This window comes from Heliangelus exortis, chromosome 19 (assembly GCF_036169615.1).
Source record: "Heliangelus exortis chromosome 19, bHelExo1.hap1, whole genome shotgun sequence".
NCBI lineage: Eukaryota > Metazoa > Chordata > Aves > Apodiformes > Trochilidae > Heliangelus > Heliangelus exortis.
Genome location: NC_092440.1, coordinates 10,362,427 through 10,377,376, shown reverse-complemented (window position 1 = coordinate 10,377,376; position 14,950 = coordinate 10,362,427). Strand labels below are relative to the sequence as shown.

General features: G+C 47.3%; 1 protein-coding gene and 1 long non-coding RNA gene across 26 annotated transcripts in view; one reads left to right on the top strand and one right to left on the bottom strand.

Annotated features, from left to right (window-relative positions):
* The window catches only part of LOC139805061 (uncharacterized), a 340,345-nt gene that overhangs the window by 131,644 nt on the left and 193,751 nt on the right, over nucleotides 1-14,950 (top strand). The window lies entirely within an intron of this gene.
* NCOR2 (nuclear receptor corepressor 2) overlaps nucleotides 1-14,950 on the bottom strand; it is a 225,672-nt gene that overhangs the window by 132,046 nt on the left and 78,676 nt on the right. For 23 of the 25 annotated variants that reach the window (XR_011729673.1, XM_071763004.1, XM_071763026.1 and 20 more), the window contains one exon: nucleotides 8,730-8,857. Coding sequence is in view for 24 of the 25 variants with exons in the window: in XM_071763004.1 (XP_071619105.1) it covers nucleotides 8,730-8,857 (128 nt within the window). In the remaining variant the exon portion in view is untranslated. Of the gene's footprint in view, nucleotides 1-5,121; nucleotides 5,188-5,237; nucleotides 5,291-8,729; nucleotides 8,858-14,950 lie in introns of those variants that run through there. The other 2 variants (XM_071763019.1, XM_071763016.1) reach the window with 2 other exon arrangements.

Genomic DNA, 14,950 nt, shown 5'->3' with positions numbered 1-14,950 from the left:
CTCTCTGCACCAGGGCAAAATGAACAAGGCTGCAGGTTTGCACCTTCCCTGTCATGCCATGTGGGTTGGGCTGGCCAGAACAAGCCAAAGCTCAGAAAAATCCTCAGATCTGTCCCAGAAACCCCTCTGTGGCCACTAAAACTAGGCAGAGCTCCCTGCCACGTTTGGGTTACTTAGTCAAAGGTACCTGCACCACTGTCTATATTTAGCATCCTCTATAGAAATACCAAAGATTATATGCTGGGGAAAGAATGCATACTCCTCCATGGCTAGACAGTAGGGATTTATTTTTCCAGGATGGGGGAGGAAAGAGAAACTGCCCACATGTAGTTGCACGTCTCCAACACAGACCTGGCAAGCTGTAAAGGCACAATTTATCTAGTGATAGCAACTGCACCAACGAGTCATGTTGGGCTCAAATGTCTTTCACCTGTTAAATATGATGCAGTTGGTAATACCTGGAAACTGGGTTTGGTTTTGCTTTTTTTTAAAATGACTGTAAAACCTTTTTTGTAGCTCTGTTTTTCCTAGCAGGATTCTCTCGTGGGAATTGTAAAGGGATCGTACAAAAATACATTAAACCTTTTACTATGCCCAAGGATCAGCATTGCTTCAGCAGTTCCAAGGGTGTGTTTTTAACACTTCAGGCAGAAGTGTCTCTTAAAAAAATTAAAATTAAATGAAGCATGAGAGAGCAAAAGCCTGGAAAAAAACCACGGCTTTTTTTTTTTTTTTTTTTTTTCCCCCTCCTTTAAACAAGATTGTTCAAGTTCTCCTGAGCTACACAGTGAAGTAACCTCCCCGGTTACCAAACCCTGACAAACTGAACAGCCTCTAAAGCTACTCAAATGGGAGGAGGAGAGGGGATGCTCCTTGCCAAGAGAAAGCATAAAAGACAGGGGTCTTGTGCATCGTTTGGCCTCCACCCACAAACTGGAGCTGCTAACGTTAATTTTTACCTAGCTTATTAAATATCTTGGAGAGGATGACAAAAAGGGAAGGACCCAGAACCCTCTGAGCCAGCAGGAGTCTTTCCAGCAGCTGTAACAGCCCTGGACAGCATCCAGAGAGAGGAGGAACCCTGATGAAAGCCATCTTCTCATGGGCACTAACTACCAGCAAAGCCCTCTGCCCTCCCCTGCAGCAGCACGGCTAAACCAAACCACAACTTTATCTTAGGAGAGAAGCAAGATAAAGCTTTTTGGGTTTTTTTTTTTCATTTTATTTTTAATTTAAACATCAAGAGGCACAAAGGGTGTGCAGGCCAAACGCTGCTGCTGCAGGTTTGGCGCAGGTGGCTGGCACTTTGCTGCTGACACACAGGAACAGCATTTGGCTCGTCCTCTTCCTCCTCCCCAGCACAAAAAAAAAAAAAAAAAAAAAAAAAGGGACAAGAGTACAGGGAGTCTCTGGCAATGCCTTTGCCACTCCAATCTCCAGAATCTGGGAGAGCCAGCCCAAACTTTTCAGCGCACAACAGTTCTTACATTTGTCACTGAGGCACAGATTGCTTCACCTGCAAACACTCCCGCATCGAGTGATCCTCAACCTTTCTCAGCAAGCCCAGAAATATCTCCTGGCACCTCTCAAGTTTCCTGCTGCTTTGTCCCAAACCCTGCCCACAGCTGCACGCTGACATCTTGGGCTCTGCTGTAAAAGCCAGGAACAATAACCAACTGTTGAGTTGGGCAGGTGTTAAAATATTCTAACACCCAGGGCTCTGCTGTACTGAGGCAATTAAAAGTCAGATGGATTTATTTTCACTTCTTCCCCCCCCTCTCTCTTTTTTTTTTTTTTTTTTTTTAAAGGAATTACCAAAAGGCTGCTAATTGACACAGGACAGCTCTGAGACTTCTGCAGTGATAAGGAACCCAACCCAGCACAACTGCTCGGCCCAGAAAAAGCTACATATTTTTAAGATAAGAGAAACACTCAGCTTCACAAAGGCTGTTACTTAGAGCCAGGCAGGGGCCACGCCAGGGAAAGCAGCTGCAATGTTACAGGGTGCTATTTTATTTCCATTTCCACATCCATTGGAACTGCTATTAACTTTATCCACTGGAATTTCCAGCCGCTCCCAAGATGGTTTTGCCCAACACAACCCGCTCAGCCTGTCCTGGCTGCAAACACAAATGCTCTTGCTTGAAACATTCACACCTTTCACTCTTCACATCCACACCTGCAGCCAGCTCCTTACAAGTCTTTTATACAGTGATGATGTTGCTGTCAGAGTACAAATAGCCCTGCCTAAAAAAATCTCACTTTACACCAAGTTTGGGGTTTTGCTGCATTTTCCAAATAGTTCCCACCTGGCTGGTTTATTGCAGAGATTCCTCCTCTGCTGAAGGGAAAGAGTGGTTTTAATTGCATGTGAGTTATGCATGATTAAATGGAATAAACCAAATGGCAGCATTAATTATTAAGTGGGGTGGGTGAGTCCTCACCTGGAGTCCTTCTCCACAAACCCTGAACTCCTTGAAAGAAGCAGAGCAGTGTGAGACCTGCTGATGCACCAAGGTTGGGTGTGCATGTTTTGCCCCAACATCCACACAGCCCTCTGCTTTGGACAGCTGTGAGTCCAGAAGACCAAGACAACCCAAGATTAGAGCTTTGGTTTATTACTAATCTACCAAAGTGATCACACCCCACCAGCTGTAGGGCAGTGTTACTCACTCCCCCAGGTCTTTTTGTGGAGGTCATTATCAAGGTACAAGCAGCTAAAATCCTAAAATCCTGAAGTGCAGGGCACTTCAGACTCACTTGTGGGTCATTGAGACCTAGGAAAATATCTTCTGCTGCATTACACCTACACCAGAACCAGCTGAAAAAGGGTCTAACTGTTAGCTGGGTGTAGAGGAAGCTAAGAGCATCTCTCTCCTGGGAGAGAGGATGAAATGAGATCTTGAGCTGTCCTTGGGATCTGTAAAGAGCATCCCTGATGATATCCGAATGGATTTTACCTTTATCTTCTTTACTTTGCTGAAGCCAAATCACAGGGAAATTAAGAAAGTACAAACTTTGAGAGGTCAAAGAGGACTCTCCCAGCCCACTAACCCATCTCTGGAGCACAGTGCCCTGGCTCTTCAAAGCAGCACAGCCCTCCCCTGCAAACCTTTCCATTACTCCATCAGCTGAGCAGCAGAAGAAATGCCTGATCTTCTGCAACATCCAGCAAACCCAGCTTCTCTTCATGAAGATGTGCCTCCTGCCCCAAAAGCTCAGAACCCCAGTAGCAACTCCAAGCTGTCACCCATCAATTTTCCATCAAAGGTACATTTTAATGTGCCATGATGTTCCCTACATCATGGGAGCATACAACATAACCAGGCTGGAAAACTGGCTCTTGCTGTCTCCTGGAACCCAAACCAGAAATGATAGCCTGGGTGCAGCTGCTTATTTCCTCTGAGAGAGAGTTTGGTGGGAAATTGTCTCCAAAAATCAGTTTGGGGAAAAAAAAAAAAAGAAAAAGTCTCCAGCCCTCACAGGTACAGACAGACAATAAAATGATTCTGAGAGCAAGTAGTATCTAAAAGTATCTAAGACCAGTGTTGAGGTGAATTATTTACAGATAATTCTCAGGTTTGTCAGAGATTTCAGCAACTTCTTTATGGCTAATAATATCCAGACTGGACAAATTGAGACCTGTTAAAGAGAGAACCCAGAGGTTGGAGGAACAAACCTGCAACCAGGCAGCTAGAAAAACCATGTACAGGGCCAGCTGATAGATTCCCTCTGTCATAGAGCTGGAGAGAGTGAAAAACCATCATGACTTAACAAGAGGCCATGGGAAGAGCAGCCTGTCTGGGTGGGGAAGGTGGAGTTTCCATGCTCTGAGAAACGTCTGCCAGCGGCAGGATTGAGTCTTCACGAGCCAAAGGTGTGGGAGGGCCTTGAGCAGGATGCTCAGCTCACCAAATTGTCCAGTTTAAGGACTCCCAGGTCCCCATGAGGTCTGTCCAAGCTGCTGTGACCAGGAGGTCCCCTGGGTGTGCCCGCAATGCTCCGGGTGGGCATTCCCACCCAAGGGCAGATGGCTGTGCCTCAGCCACCCCATACAAACACCTCAGCTAACTTCTTCCAAGCCAAGTGCAATGTAGGTGAGAGCAGATGCTGTCTTTAAAACTTGCATACTGAAAAGCCCCATACACAGGGCCTGAATTATTCGTGGACAGGACCCACAGAAACATTGCCACACAGAGGCACTGGCTCACTCAGGAGAAGAAGAAATATTTCTGTGTATCCACAACCTCCACTATGTTCTCCTCACTCACCTCTCTCTCCAAAATCTACTCTTTGTCAGGCCTGGGTAGTTGGAACAGTTCTGGAATTAATGGTCTGAAGGATATCCCACATTTCACCAAGCATGCTGCACACATTGCAAAATCACCTCTTCTCCCCCAAAATACAATCTGGTTCAAGATTATGCACAGGGAAGTTGCTTCATGAACATTTAGCTCTCCATCCCAGCCCAGGAAAAGCCCAGCTTTGCTCTCAAACCTCCCTGCCAGGGCACACTGACCCATTCCACCAAGACTGGTACCCCCACATCTCCTCTGCCCCCTCCATGCCCACCCATGGAAGTGCCCCCAGCCCACACCAGGGCAGAGGGTACTTGTGAGATGAGGCTTGACCAAGCATCTATACAACAGGCTCTGCCCTTGCCTGCCATTATTTTCCCACGTTCATTTACAGAGGAAAAAAAAAAAAAAAACCAAACCAACCCACAGCTCTCGGAACATCATTTCAAGTGTGAAAAGACACCAAGACATATGGCTGCAGGGATTTCAGCCCCACGGCCGCTCACTCCTGAGAAAAGGGTCACCTTTAAAAATGGAAACTTAATTAAAGACCATAAATAAAACCAGATTGGCCGTGCTGTTAACTCGGGAGCAGTTGATGCCATTTGGCCCAGCAGAGATGAGGATGAAGAGAGCTGCACGTGATTTCCAGCGGCCACGCACACCGCCCCGGCTTCCCCCCGCTCCGTGGGTTCCTCAGCCAGCAGGATTAATCACATTCAATCAGCACAGTAATTAGGCTGCTCGCATGCTGTATTCCACAGGGCTATCAGAGAGAGCTGCAGAAACACAGCAGCTCCTTAATGTCCCCAAAATCTCATACCTCAGACCAACACCGAGCAAGCTCTTCAAACTCCTCATGGCTGCAAAGGCGAAAGGTTCTGAGAATGAGCCTGGTCTCATGAACAGGGAAAATAATCTATCAAAATAGTGACTCACCTTATTCTGAGTAACAGCAGAATACACTGTGTTAACATGCATACCACTTCTTTACAGCCACATTTGCTGCCAGAGAAGCCATTACCCACCCCAGCATTCCTGGGTGAATACGGATTCTTCCTTTAAAACCGTAACATGCAAGAGAAGTCAGAAAAAACAAGAGTTACTTGATTTTTCAGACCCCTCACCCTCACTGGCACCTGCCATTTAACACTCAATCCAGTTTTTCTCACTTCTTTTGCAGACCAAAATATATAGAGAGAAGAGAAGAAAACCCTAATCCTTGTCACCTTGCCAGGACATTCCTCTGCAAGTATTCATGGTACGACTTGTACCAACAGCAGATCCTGAAATACTTCTCTTCGCTCCTTCAGTCCAGTTGGCACAGCCAACTGAGCAAGCTCAGGGGAAGTCTGTGGATCCTTCCAAGAAAAAGCCTACTACCAAAAAATCCATCAAGGAAAACAGCATATTCCTGCAAAGACAGACAGAGCCAACTTTCCCTATAGAAACAGATTCAGTGGTTCAAGTTTTCCTTCTTTCTTCCAAGGCAAAATTGCTGCAGAGGGAGTTCAAGTCTATTCCCATCCTCCAAGTGGTGATGATGACTCTGGGGGCTGATGTACTTAGAGAAGGACAGTTTGCAACTCCCCAGCATCTCCTGCAGGACTGGGCTGCCTGGATTGGGCAGCAGAAGGCACATCACTCCCCAGAGAGGATATTGGGAACTGGTTCTTCCCACCACCACCAACACCAGCCAGCCTGGTTTCTCTGAACACCCAAATCTACAGGGTGTTTGAAAGGTTCCTCTCCACCAAGACTTCCTTCAAAAGGAGGATGACCTCCCACCCACCACTACTGCATGCCAGGGGGAGGTATCAGGCAGGGAACCAAGGTGAGGGTCTTCCTTTCAGACAGAGCACATCCCTGTGCGTCCCTCTTCTTACCTCCCTCCTTGTTCCTGCTTTGCAGAGCTATTTGTTTCCCCCCTCCCCAGCCCCCCATGCTGAGAGCCAGCTGCCTCTGCTCAAAACCCATCAATCCCAGCCCAGGAACAAAGCCAAAGACCTTACAGATGCGCCCAGCATGAACCTGCCAACAGGACTCAGCTGCAGAGATGACTGCACTCCCTCTCTTCCAGGCTTCGCTCTATATCAGCCAGAGCCAGAGCTATTATTTAGGATTGACATCAATGGCCAACCCAACCTGCTCCAGAAGCTCCAAGGTCTTGGCCCTTGAGAACCTGATGAACTCTTGGATGATCAACCAAACATCTAAAGCTTACAGCACATCAGGTGCTGCTTTAGAGCAGATCCTCACACCAGAAAACTGAAAAAGAAAAGCCCCCATGGGACAGGATTTTTAAGTGTGGTGCTTAAGGCTGCAGATGAGCAGTAGCTGGCTTTGCAGAATGGACTAACACCTCCCCAACCCAAAGTCAGCCAGTTTGAATTACTTCAATAATGGATTACACTGCATTGAATTTCTGCAAACTCCCCATCCTGCATGCTCGGATGTCCCAACACTTTTTTTAAGGAGTCTATAATACCCCAGCATTCTGGCACAAGATGCCAATTGAGCTGAACTTGGTATTTTTAGCTTTATTACCCTGTGTAATTTTTGCAAAAGTTCAGTTATCTGCATGTTATGAGGAAAAATTGAGAAATGCAGATTTGGTTGTGTTGTAAAAAAAAGGGGTTTAATAGCATGCCAAAACTTCACCATTCAGGCTGAAAGTGCTGCAGTAGCTACAATAACCGTTTGGATGTGTATCTAGGCCTGGCAACCTCCCTTAAGATTTATTCACATTCATGTGATTGTCAACAAGTATTTACCCACATTCATGTGACTGTCGACACAAAAAAAAACTTGAAGAGTTTGAGACATTTGTAAGCTGCAGCAAGATGCTTGGATGCCCACACCAAAATAGGTGTATGGTACAGTAGACAACAAGGTTTGCAGTTGCCTTATTTTTGGTTTTTTTAGTTATATGGAAGAACCAAGATGCACTTTTTTTTAAACAGCACATTAAGACCACAAAACCTTCATTTTACTGGAGAGCAGAACTTTAAGTAGTATGAAAAAGAAAACCAGGCAGGAGTGTGTTGCTGGGTCTTCTTTACCCACCTCCCCCAAATTTAGCTGAATCTGACCCACTTCCAACTCAAGCAGGTTACTCTGCACTAAGAAATCACAGCTCCGAGGAACCAAAGCCAGCCCAGGCAACAAAACTTGTTGCAAAAGGAATGAAACTATTCCTAAAGTCATTGGAAGCAACATGACAATCAGGTGCCACAGGCACAACCCAGAAGAGCCCATCTGGGGGAGCAGATGTAAAATGAACTTTGGAGGCTACTTTTTGCCACCAAATTCTCATGGGTTTGTTTCTGCTGAGTACCCATCCCACTAGAAAAAGAGGCTCCTGTCTGCATCTGTGTCCCCAGGGCACTCTGCACCCTGAAGGCTTTCTCCTATCCCCTAAACAATTATGTTATTAGAGAAACAGATTCATCTCTGTGACTCTGGTTTTATTCTTAGCCCAACTAAGGAATAAGCATTAAAAAAAAAAAAAAAAATGCTTTGCATAAATCTACTGTAGCAAGGCTTTTACAGTTCACTTCCAGGCCCGTTTTTTTCCAAAACCACGAAGCATCAAATGCAGAAGAGAAACTGTGTGAGAGCAGCATTTTGTGACAACACAGAGTGAGAGTGATGGCCTCCAGAACAGATCATCTCCTGTGGTTAAAGCATCTACAGCATTTCCAGCCATGCAGTGCTTGCCCAAGCTGCACCCAAAAACATGCCCACCCCCTCCAGGGTGCTGGGAAAGCCACTGGTGACACAGGGAGCGCCACAAGGGGAGCACCCAGGAACAAAGCAGCTCAGAGAAAGCTGCAAGGGGAATGCAGAAAGAGAAACAGAAAGGGGAGAGGAAGAGCAGCAGCAGAGGAAGGGGAGCTGGGCAGTGGAAATGAGTTCTGCTCCCTCTTGCCTTCAGCCTCGGGAGCCACAGACCCAACCCAGCCACATGGCTTTGGTCTTGACATTGAAGGAAGTTGAGGCAAGCAGTTGACATAACATTCATAGAATCACAGAATGGTTTGGGTTGGAAGGGACCATAAAGCTCATCCAGTTCCAATCACCCTGCATGGGCAGGGACACCTTCCACTAGGATCAGGTTGCTCCAGGCCCCATCCAACCTGGACTTCAACACTTCCAGGGATGAGGCAGCCACTGCTTCTCTGGGCAACCTGAGCCAGGATCTCACCACCCTCAGAGAAAACAATTTCTTCCAAACATCTAACCTAAATCTTCCCTCTTCCAGTTTAAAGCCATCCTCCCTTCCCCATCACTCCAGGCCCCTTTCCAAAATCCCTCCCCAGCTTTCTCATGGGCCCATTGCCCAGGTATTACACAGCCCCCCTCTGCATCACTTAGCAAAGTGCTGGTTAATGCCATGGGGATGGCCAGGGGAAGGTGGGGAGCAGGTACCTTTCATTGCCTGGCTGGAACTCAGAGAGCAGGGATGGCCTCCGTCGCTGTGGCTGCATGATAGATCCTGGGGGAAGGTGGGAAGCAAAATCCCTGGAAGGATGCTGGTATTCCAGCAGTGCCACGTCCTGCAGAAACAAACACAGAAGAGAGCTTGTTAGGGTGGTGGCAACTTTTAAAACATGTGGGGAAGCCCAGCAGCTCAGCTTAAACCAGAGAGAAACTCCTCCTGTGAAGCACAGTGTGCCCGACCACACAGGTCAAGGCTTTCTGCCATCCCAGAAGGGTTCCCAGTAACCCCCAGTCCCATGCCATCGTGGGATGGTAGCTGCTGGCAGGTTGGCTCCCCAGCAAGCCCAAGCCAGCCACCAGGCAGGCACACAGGGATTTGTGGTATCCAAACAGTCCTGATAATTTCAAATCCAAGAGGGAGAAAAGGTAAAAATAAAATTAAAAGTCACAGGACATTTTCAGCTTCAATAAGTCACACAGCAGTAGGGAGAAGGAACAAAAAGAAAGGAGGAAAAAAAAAAAAAAAAAAAGGAAAACAAATCACAAATGTTATCTTGAGAGTATACCTTTAAACACAGCTCTCCTGTGCTGAGCCCAAGGGGTTGAAAAGGACAGTTTGCTACTTATTATGTGTACGTCCCTTTTGTTCCTTGACCCTTGGAGAGTACAGTACAGTATGTTCCTGATTTTAATTAAATAAGCAGCCCTCCTGCTCTGTGCCACAGACTGATTCCAGCAACAGCTACAATTCAGCTGCTACTTTTTATTTGGAGATAGATACTTGACCAGAAGACTAATCATCTAATTAACTAAGACCTTCAGCAATGGCACAGAAAGCCCTACCACAGAATAACCCTGGTAACACTGACACACATTTACATTACAAGAACCAACCCCACCTGGGAGTCTATTTTGACCAGTTCTCAGCTGGAAAAAAAAAGCTCCAATTCTCTCTCTCTCAAAAAAAAAAAAAACAAAACAAAAAAACAAAACAAAAAAAAAAAAAAAAAACAAAAAACAAAACAAAAAAAAAAAAAAAACCACCCAACTTATTTCAGAGTCTAAAAAAAAATTAAATCAATAAATAAAATAGCAAGTGCATGCAGTTGGGCAGGAGACCTTCAGCACTAACAGATGCAACAGGAATTATTTGATCTGCTGTAGTGAGGACTGAGATGCTCCAATACTAAGGAAGTGGAGAAAAATGTCCTATCAAGGAGCATGGCAGAGCAAGAAAAGATTTGGGAGCTTAAACAGCAACAGCTTGCACCTAGAGACCCCCTTTCCCAAGACCTAAGATGCCCTACTATCCTGCAGCCAGATGCAGAGTAGAAGGAAATACCTAAGCCCAACATCTCTGGCTACAAGAGGATTAAGACGTCTGCATAGAAGCCTTCTGGAAAGCCAGGAAGAAATACAGAAATTATGAGTACTCAGGAGAGCCAAGAAAAGGAGATCCCCTACCCTGCATTCGGGCTCTCTTGCATAAAAGCTGAATAATCAAGCAGAGGAAGGGGATGGGTGGTGTATGATGACCTGTGTATGCTGTACTTCTCCCTGGGCCTAGAAAGCTGTACCCGTTCTTGGAATAAGGTTCATTTCTTCCTGGTAGCAGCAGGAGTGTGGTGCTGCTCCTTTTCTGTTCTGACCCATCTAAGGAAACACCAGGAACCAGGAGGCTCTGCCAGCCCCAAACTCCACCTCCAGCCTGGCCGCTTCAGCCCTCAGGCTCTGGAGCAAGGGTGGCTCCAGACAGGCTCTTAATAACATGAGGAGGGCATGACTGGAACTGTGCCTGCTCATCCTCAGGGGATGTTCCCCTTCTGCTCTAAGACCAGGTGCTAAGGGAGGAGGATGCTGCCCTGTGACCCTGTTTTTTCTTCACCTGGAGCCTATCCACACAAGGACATCCTGGGGGGCTGCAGGACAGAATATGCCATCAGCCTAACCATAGATAGGACAAACTCAGACACCTGGTGTGATGGAGCCCATTAACTCCCAAAGAAGAATTGCTGCCTACAAGGAGCTTCCTCACATTTGCACTTGTCCTGGTTTTAAATTAAAAAGGAAAAAAAATAAAAATAAAATTGAAAAAAAAGGATGCAGCTCCTGACATCCACCTACAAAACAAACACACTGTGTCTGGGAAGACACACCAACAGGCCCACAACCAGGACCATCACCTTCTGCGGGTGTGCAAACAAGAATTACCTGTCTGGGAAGCTTAGAGGCTGTGCCCTTGAGAAAATAAAAAAGCTCTTGCATGTACCAAGGACGTCTGTTTTTCCTTTTCCCCCTGCCCACACTTAACTGAGCTCTGTCTTTTCCTCCTCTAACCTCCATCAGGATATCACTGGTGGAGCTCAGAGCTGCTGGTGTGGCCTGAAGTTCTTTTCGCCAGGGCTGGGATGGGAGATGGCAAGCACCAGCTCCTGCTTTTCCAGACATTGCCTGACTCACCCTGACCTGCTCTGCTTTGCTCACATCAGCATTCAGTTTTACCAGAAGAAAACATAACCTAAAAATTAGTGAGGAGTATTAAACCAGATTTCTGTGCCCTGTGAGGAACTGTCAAAGGAGCCATGGAAGACCTGGTAGGCCGTAGGTGGATTAATCGCTCAGAAAGTTACTACAGCAAATTGCACTGTGAGCTGTGACTCTGTTTTTCAAACACAAACACTGGGAAGGTTTATGAACTGCCTTCAGAAGAGGCTTCATTTTGGTTTAGCAGCTTTTCAAAGCCATTTGCTGGGAGGCACCTTGCTGCCAGCACTGCTGCACCTTCCACGCAGGGCTGGAGATAGGAGAGCAGTGTCCACTGCGGGCCACGTGAATTCCCCACGGCTGAAGCACCCAGCACAAATGTCATTTACTCCTCCACCTAAAACATCAAGCACAACCTTGGCACTTGCAGAAGGGCAGCTACAAGACTCCTGAAATAAAACAACTAAAAATTGCTGTAGCCCCGAAGCTACACTTTGCTCATTTTCCTCTCCACTGCTCCACTGTTTTTTGCTCAATTCTATTTTTTGCTCATCCTCTCCCACTTTCTCTCTTTGTGTCTCTTCTTGTCCTCTGAAAAACCTCCTCCCAGCCCCAAAAATCTGGTGATGTGTCACAGGGCATCCTCTCCAGGGCCTTCAATTCTCCCATTGCCTCCACTCAAGACTCTTGTTGTTCCTTGTGGCCCAGGTGCTCCCACACAGATGTACTTTGTGAAGCTCTGCAGAATTTCAGAAAATCAGTAAATGTAATGAAACAGACACTAAGTAAGCAGAATGACCATGGGTAGTCAGGTGCTCTGGCACATCAATAGATTTGGGAAGTAGGAACAGAGTTTACAGAGGGCAGGGAGAGCTGCAAAGAAGATGAGCATTAAGTAGAATTGAGCACTTTTCTGATGGAAATTAAGCTTATTTACTCAAACAAAGATTAAATGTTTCCAAACAAATCCAAAGCAAAGCAACCAAAATCACTTTGGAAGTCTCTATGTCAAGACCTTATCATTCTCCTGATAAAACAGCAGCTTCCCAAAACACAACCCCAGGTGAAAGGAACTGTGTCCCCTTTAACTACCTATTAACAAAAAGGCCAGAGTTTTCTCTCCCATAACTGCACAGTCTGGAGTCCTGGATGGTTCAAGAACCATGAAACATCCTTCAGATGCTTCACCTCTCCAGCAGTGGCTTTCTTCTGGCCATAAGAGCAGCACTTCATTCAAGCTAGCCCATCCATCCTCCCTGATGGGAGCAAATCCACATAATGCCACAGCAGCATCCTTGTAAGTAGTTGGAAAACTTGTCTGAGCCAGGGAGATATAGCACAGAGGTCCCCCCAAAAACACCTCTACCACAGAGCACTGATGGAAGGATCCTGTCCTCCATTATGGATATCTGTCCCTCACAATCCCCCCAGCTGCTCCACATCACAACCCTGCTACTCACAATCCCAGCTCTGGTGCCTCCTGCCCCTGTGACCACCCAGCCAGGAGCTGCAATGAGCCCAGAGCAGGAGCAGACCTGGAAAACCACACAACTCACCCAGCTGGGAAAGGATGGTTGGATCCCTGTGGGCAGGAGGAGAAGGTTGACATCCAAACTTCAGCACCCCACGTGAAATCAGAAGAGCTGCTGCAGACCCGTGGCCTTTACACAAGGCTCCCGTTACCCCTCCTGTCCATCAAATCCCTGTCACTCGAAGCCTGGCATGGGTGATGCTGAAAGACAACAAACCTCACCACTGCAGCCTGCTTCAGTGCCCAGCAAGGAAATATCTTAGAGGGAAAAGAACTGAAACACAGCTCCTTTCTGCCCAAACCAAAGCAGAAAGCTGCTCTGATCAGAGCTGGCTCCAGCGAGTCCTTCTGAGCAGCACACAAAGCGTCTGGCTGGGCTGATCCAGCACTAAGAGCATCTCTGAAGGCAGACACCAAGAGTGCCTACAGCATCATAAATCACCCCAACTGAGCCATACAGCACAAGGCCAATGCTTAGATACCAGAAAAAAAAAAAAAAAAAAAAATCGCTGAAGAGCCCAAAGCAGCCTCATTAAAACACACTTCCTCATGCAGCAGACTTGAAAAGGCACTTGGGACCAGCCAGAGGTGCTCAGAGTGTCCTTTGCTGCCATCCTGGAAGGCCAGACATGTCTGTGGCCCTGCCTGGAGGCACTGGGAGGGGGAGCTGGGGATAGCACTCCCAGTCTCAAGGTCTTTTTGTGTTATTACTTGATTTGGGAGTGCCGAGAGCGCCGTCTTCCTCCCCTTGCTGGAAAATCCTCTGACCCTAAATAACCTGACTCTATCAGGCTCCTTGAGACACTGATCAAACTGTTTCAAGCCAGGAGACTGGATGCAGTGTTAGAGAAAAACCCTCAGCAGCACAAAAACCACAGAGAGCTCCGTAGAAGAAAAATGAAAAAATAAAAAATTACTTTTCCTCCACTTACGTGTTTTTTGAAAGCTTTCAGCCTGCTGCCTTATCTACCGTAACATCTCTAGCAAAATCTTCTGTGCCATCCTCTGGCCTCAGGATAACTCACACTAAACTAGTGACTGCTTGCAGACTTTCTGCCTTTCTCAGTTTCTGTTCTGAACGTGTGTTCTTCCTGGGGTGGTTCATTTCTCCTTCCCCTGCTTGCAGCTGCCTGGGTCTGGGCTCCCTGACCTCCAACGAGGAGGAAGAAAGGAGAGGTTTGAAAGCAATGCTGGAAGCATCCCTGGGCACTGACCCACAGCACACAGAGCCAGACAATGCTGCTCCACAGCCAACAGCAGCTCTGCCCCTGCTCTCCGTGCACATCCATATGGACGAGGCATCTCCCAACTGCTCCATCCAGATGGCATTCCCACGGGGCTGCAAGACTTAGAAGGAGAGAACCTCAGAGACACGAGGCCTGCAGAAAGGAAGTCTGGAGCAGGTCTTGCAACAGAAAGGCAAAGCTGTTCCTCCTCTCTTCCTCCCACCAGCAGACAAACAACTGCAAACGCCCAGCGCTTCCGGCTTCTTTGGAAAACAGCTCTGGAGCAAAGCTGTGGAGTTTTGTCCAGACCCCAGCTGGACAAGCACCTGCAGGACAGCTCGAGCATCCTGGATCACTACACGAGATCCATTGCCCATTGCTTACCGCGTCTTCAGCTGAGAAAGCCACAGGGAGCACCCTGCCGAGTTTCGGTGCAAAGACAGCAGCTTCATCTAAAAACCACTGCTCTTGTTTTGCTGTGAAACAGAGGAGGAGTGGTCCTGGGGTCAGTCACCACATCCGCCAGCTGAGACAGCTCCCGGGTGGGTGGCACCTGCAACAGCAGCCACCCCGAGTCGTGTCATGGGGCACAGGCAGAGACTCACCTGGGGAGCTCTCCAGGCACCTGAACCTCTGCCCCACGCTGGCCTCATCACCTCTGGCAGGCAAGCAAACAGGCCAGGGCACTGCACATGCTCATCCAGGAGCAAATCCCAGCTCCTCACCACCTCCACCAAGGATTACGTCGAGGGCTGCTCACCAGGAGCTCACCCTGTGATGTACTGTGAATAATTTTTGTTTCTTAATGCTGTGCTATTTCCTCTGAAGCACTCCCCGAGCACTCAGCCTACACGAGGCCGATTAATAACAACGTAGTCCAAATCATGAACAAAAAAACAATGCCAAAGCATCTCTATTTATTTCACTATTTAGACATTGTCCTTACCTGATTTTAGCAGAGGATGCCT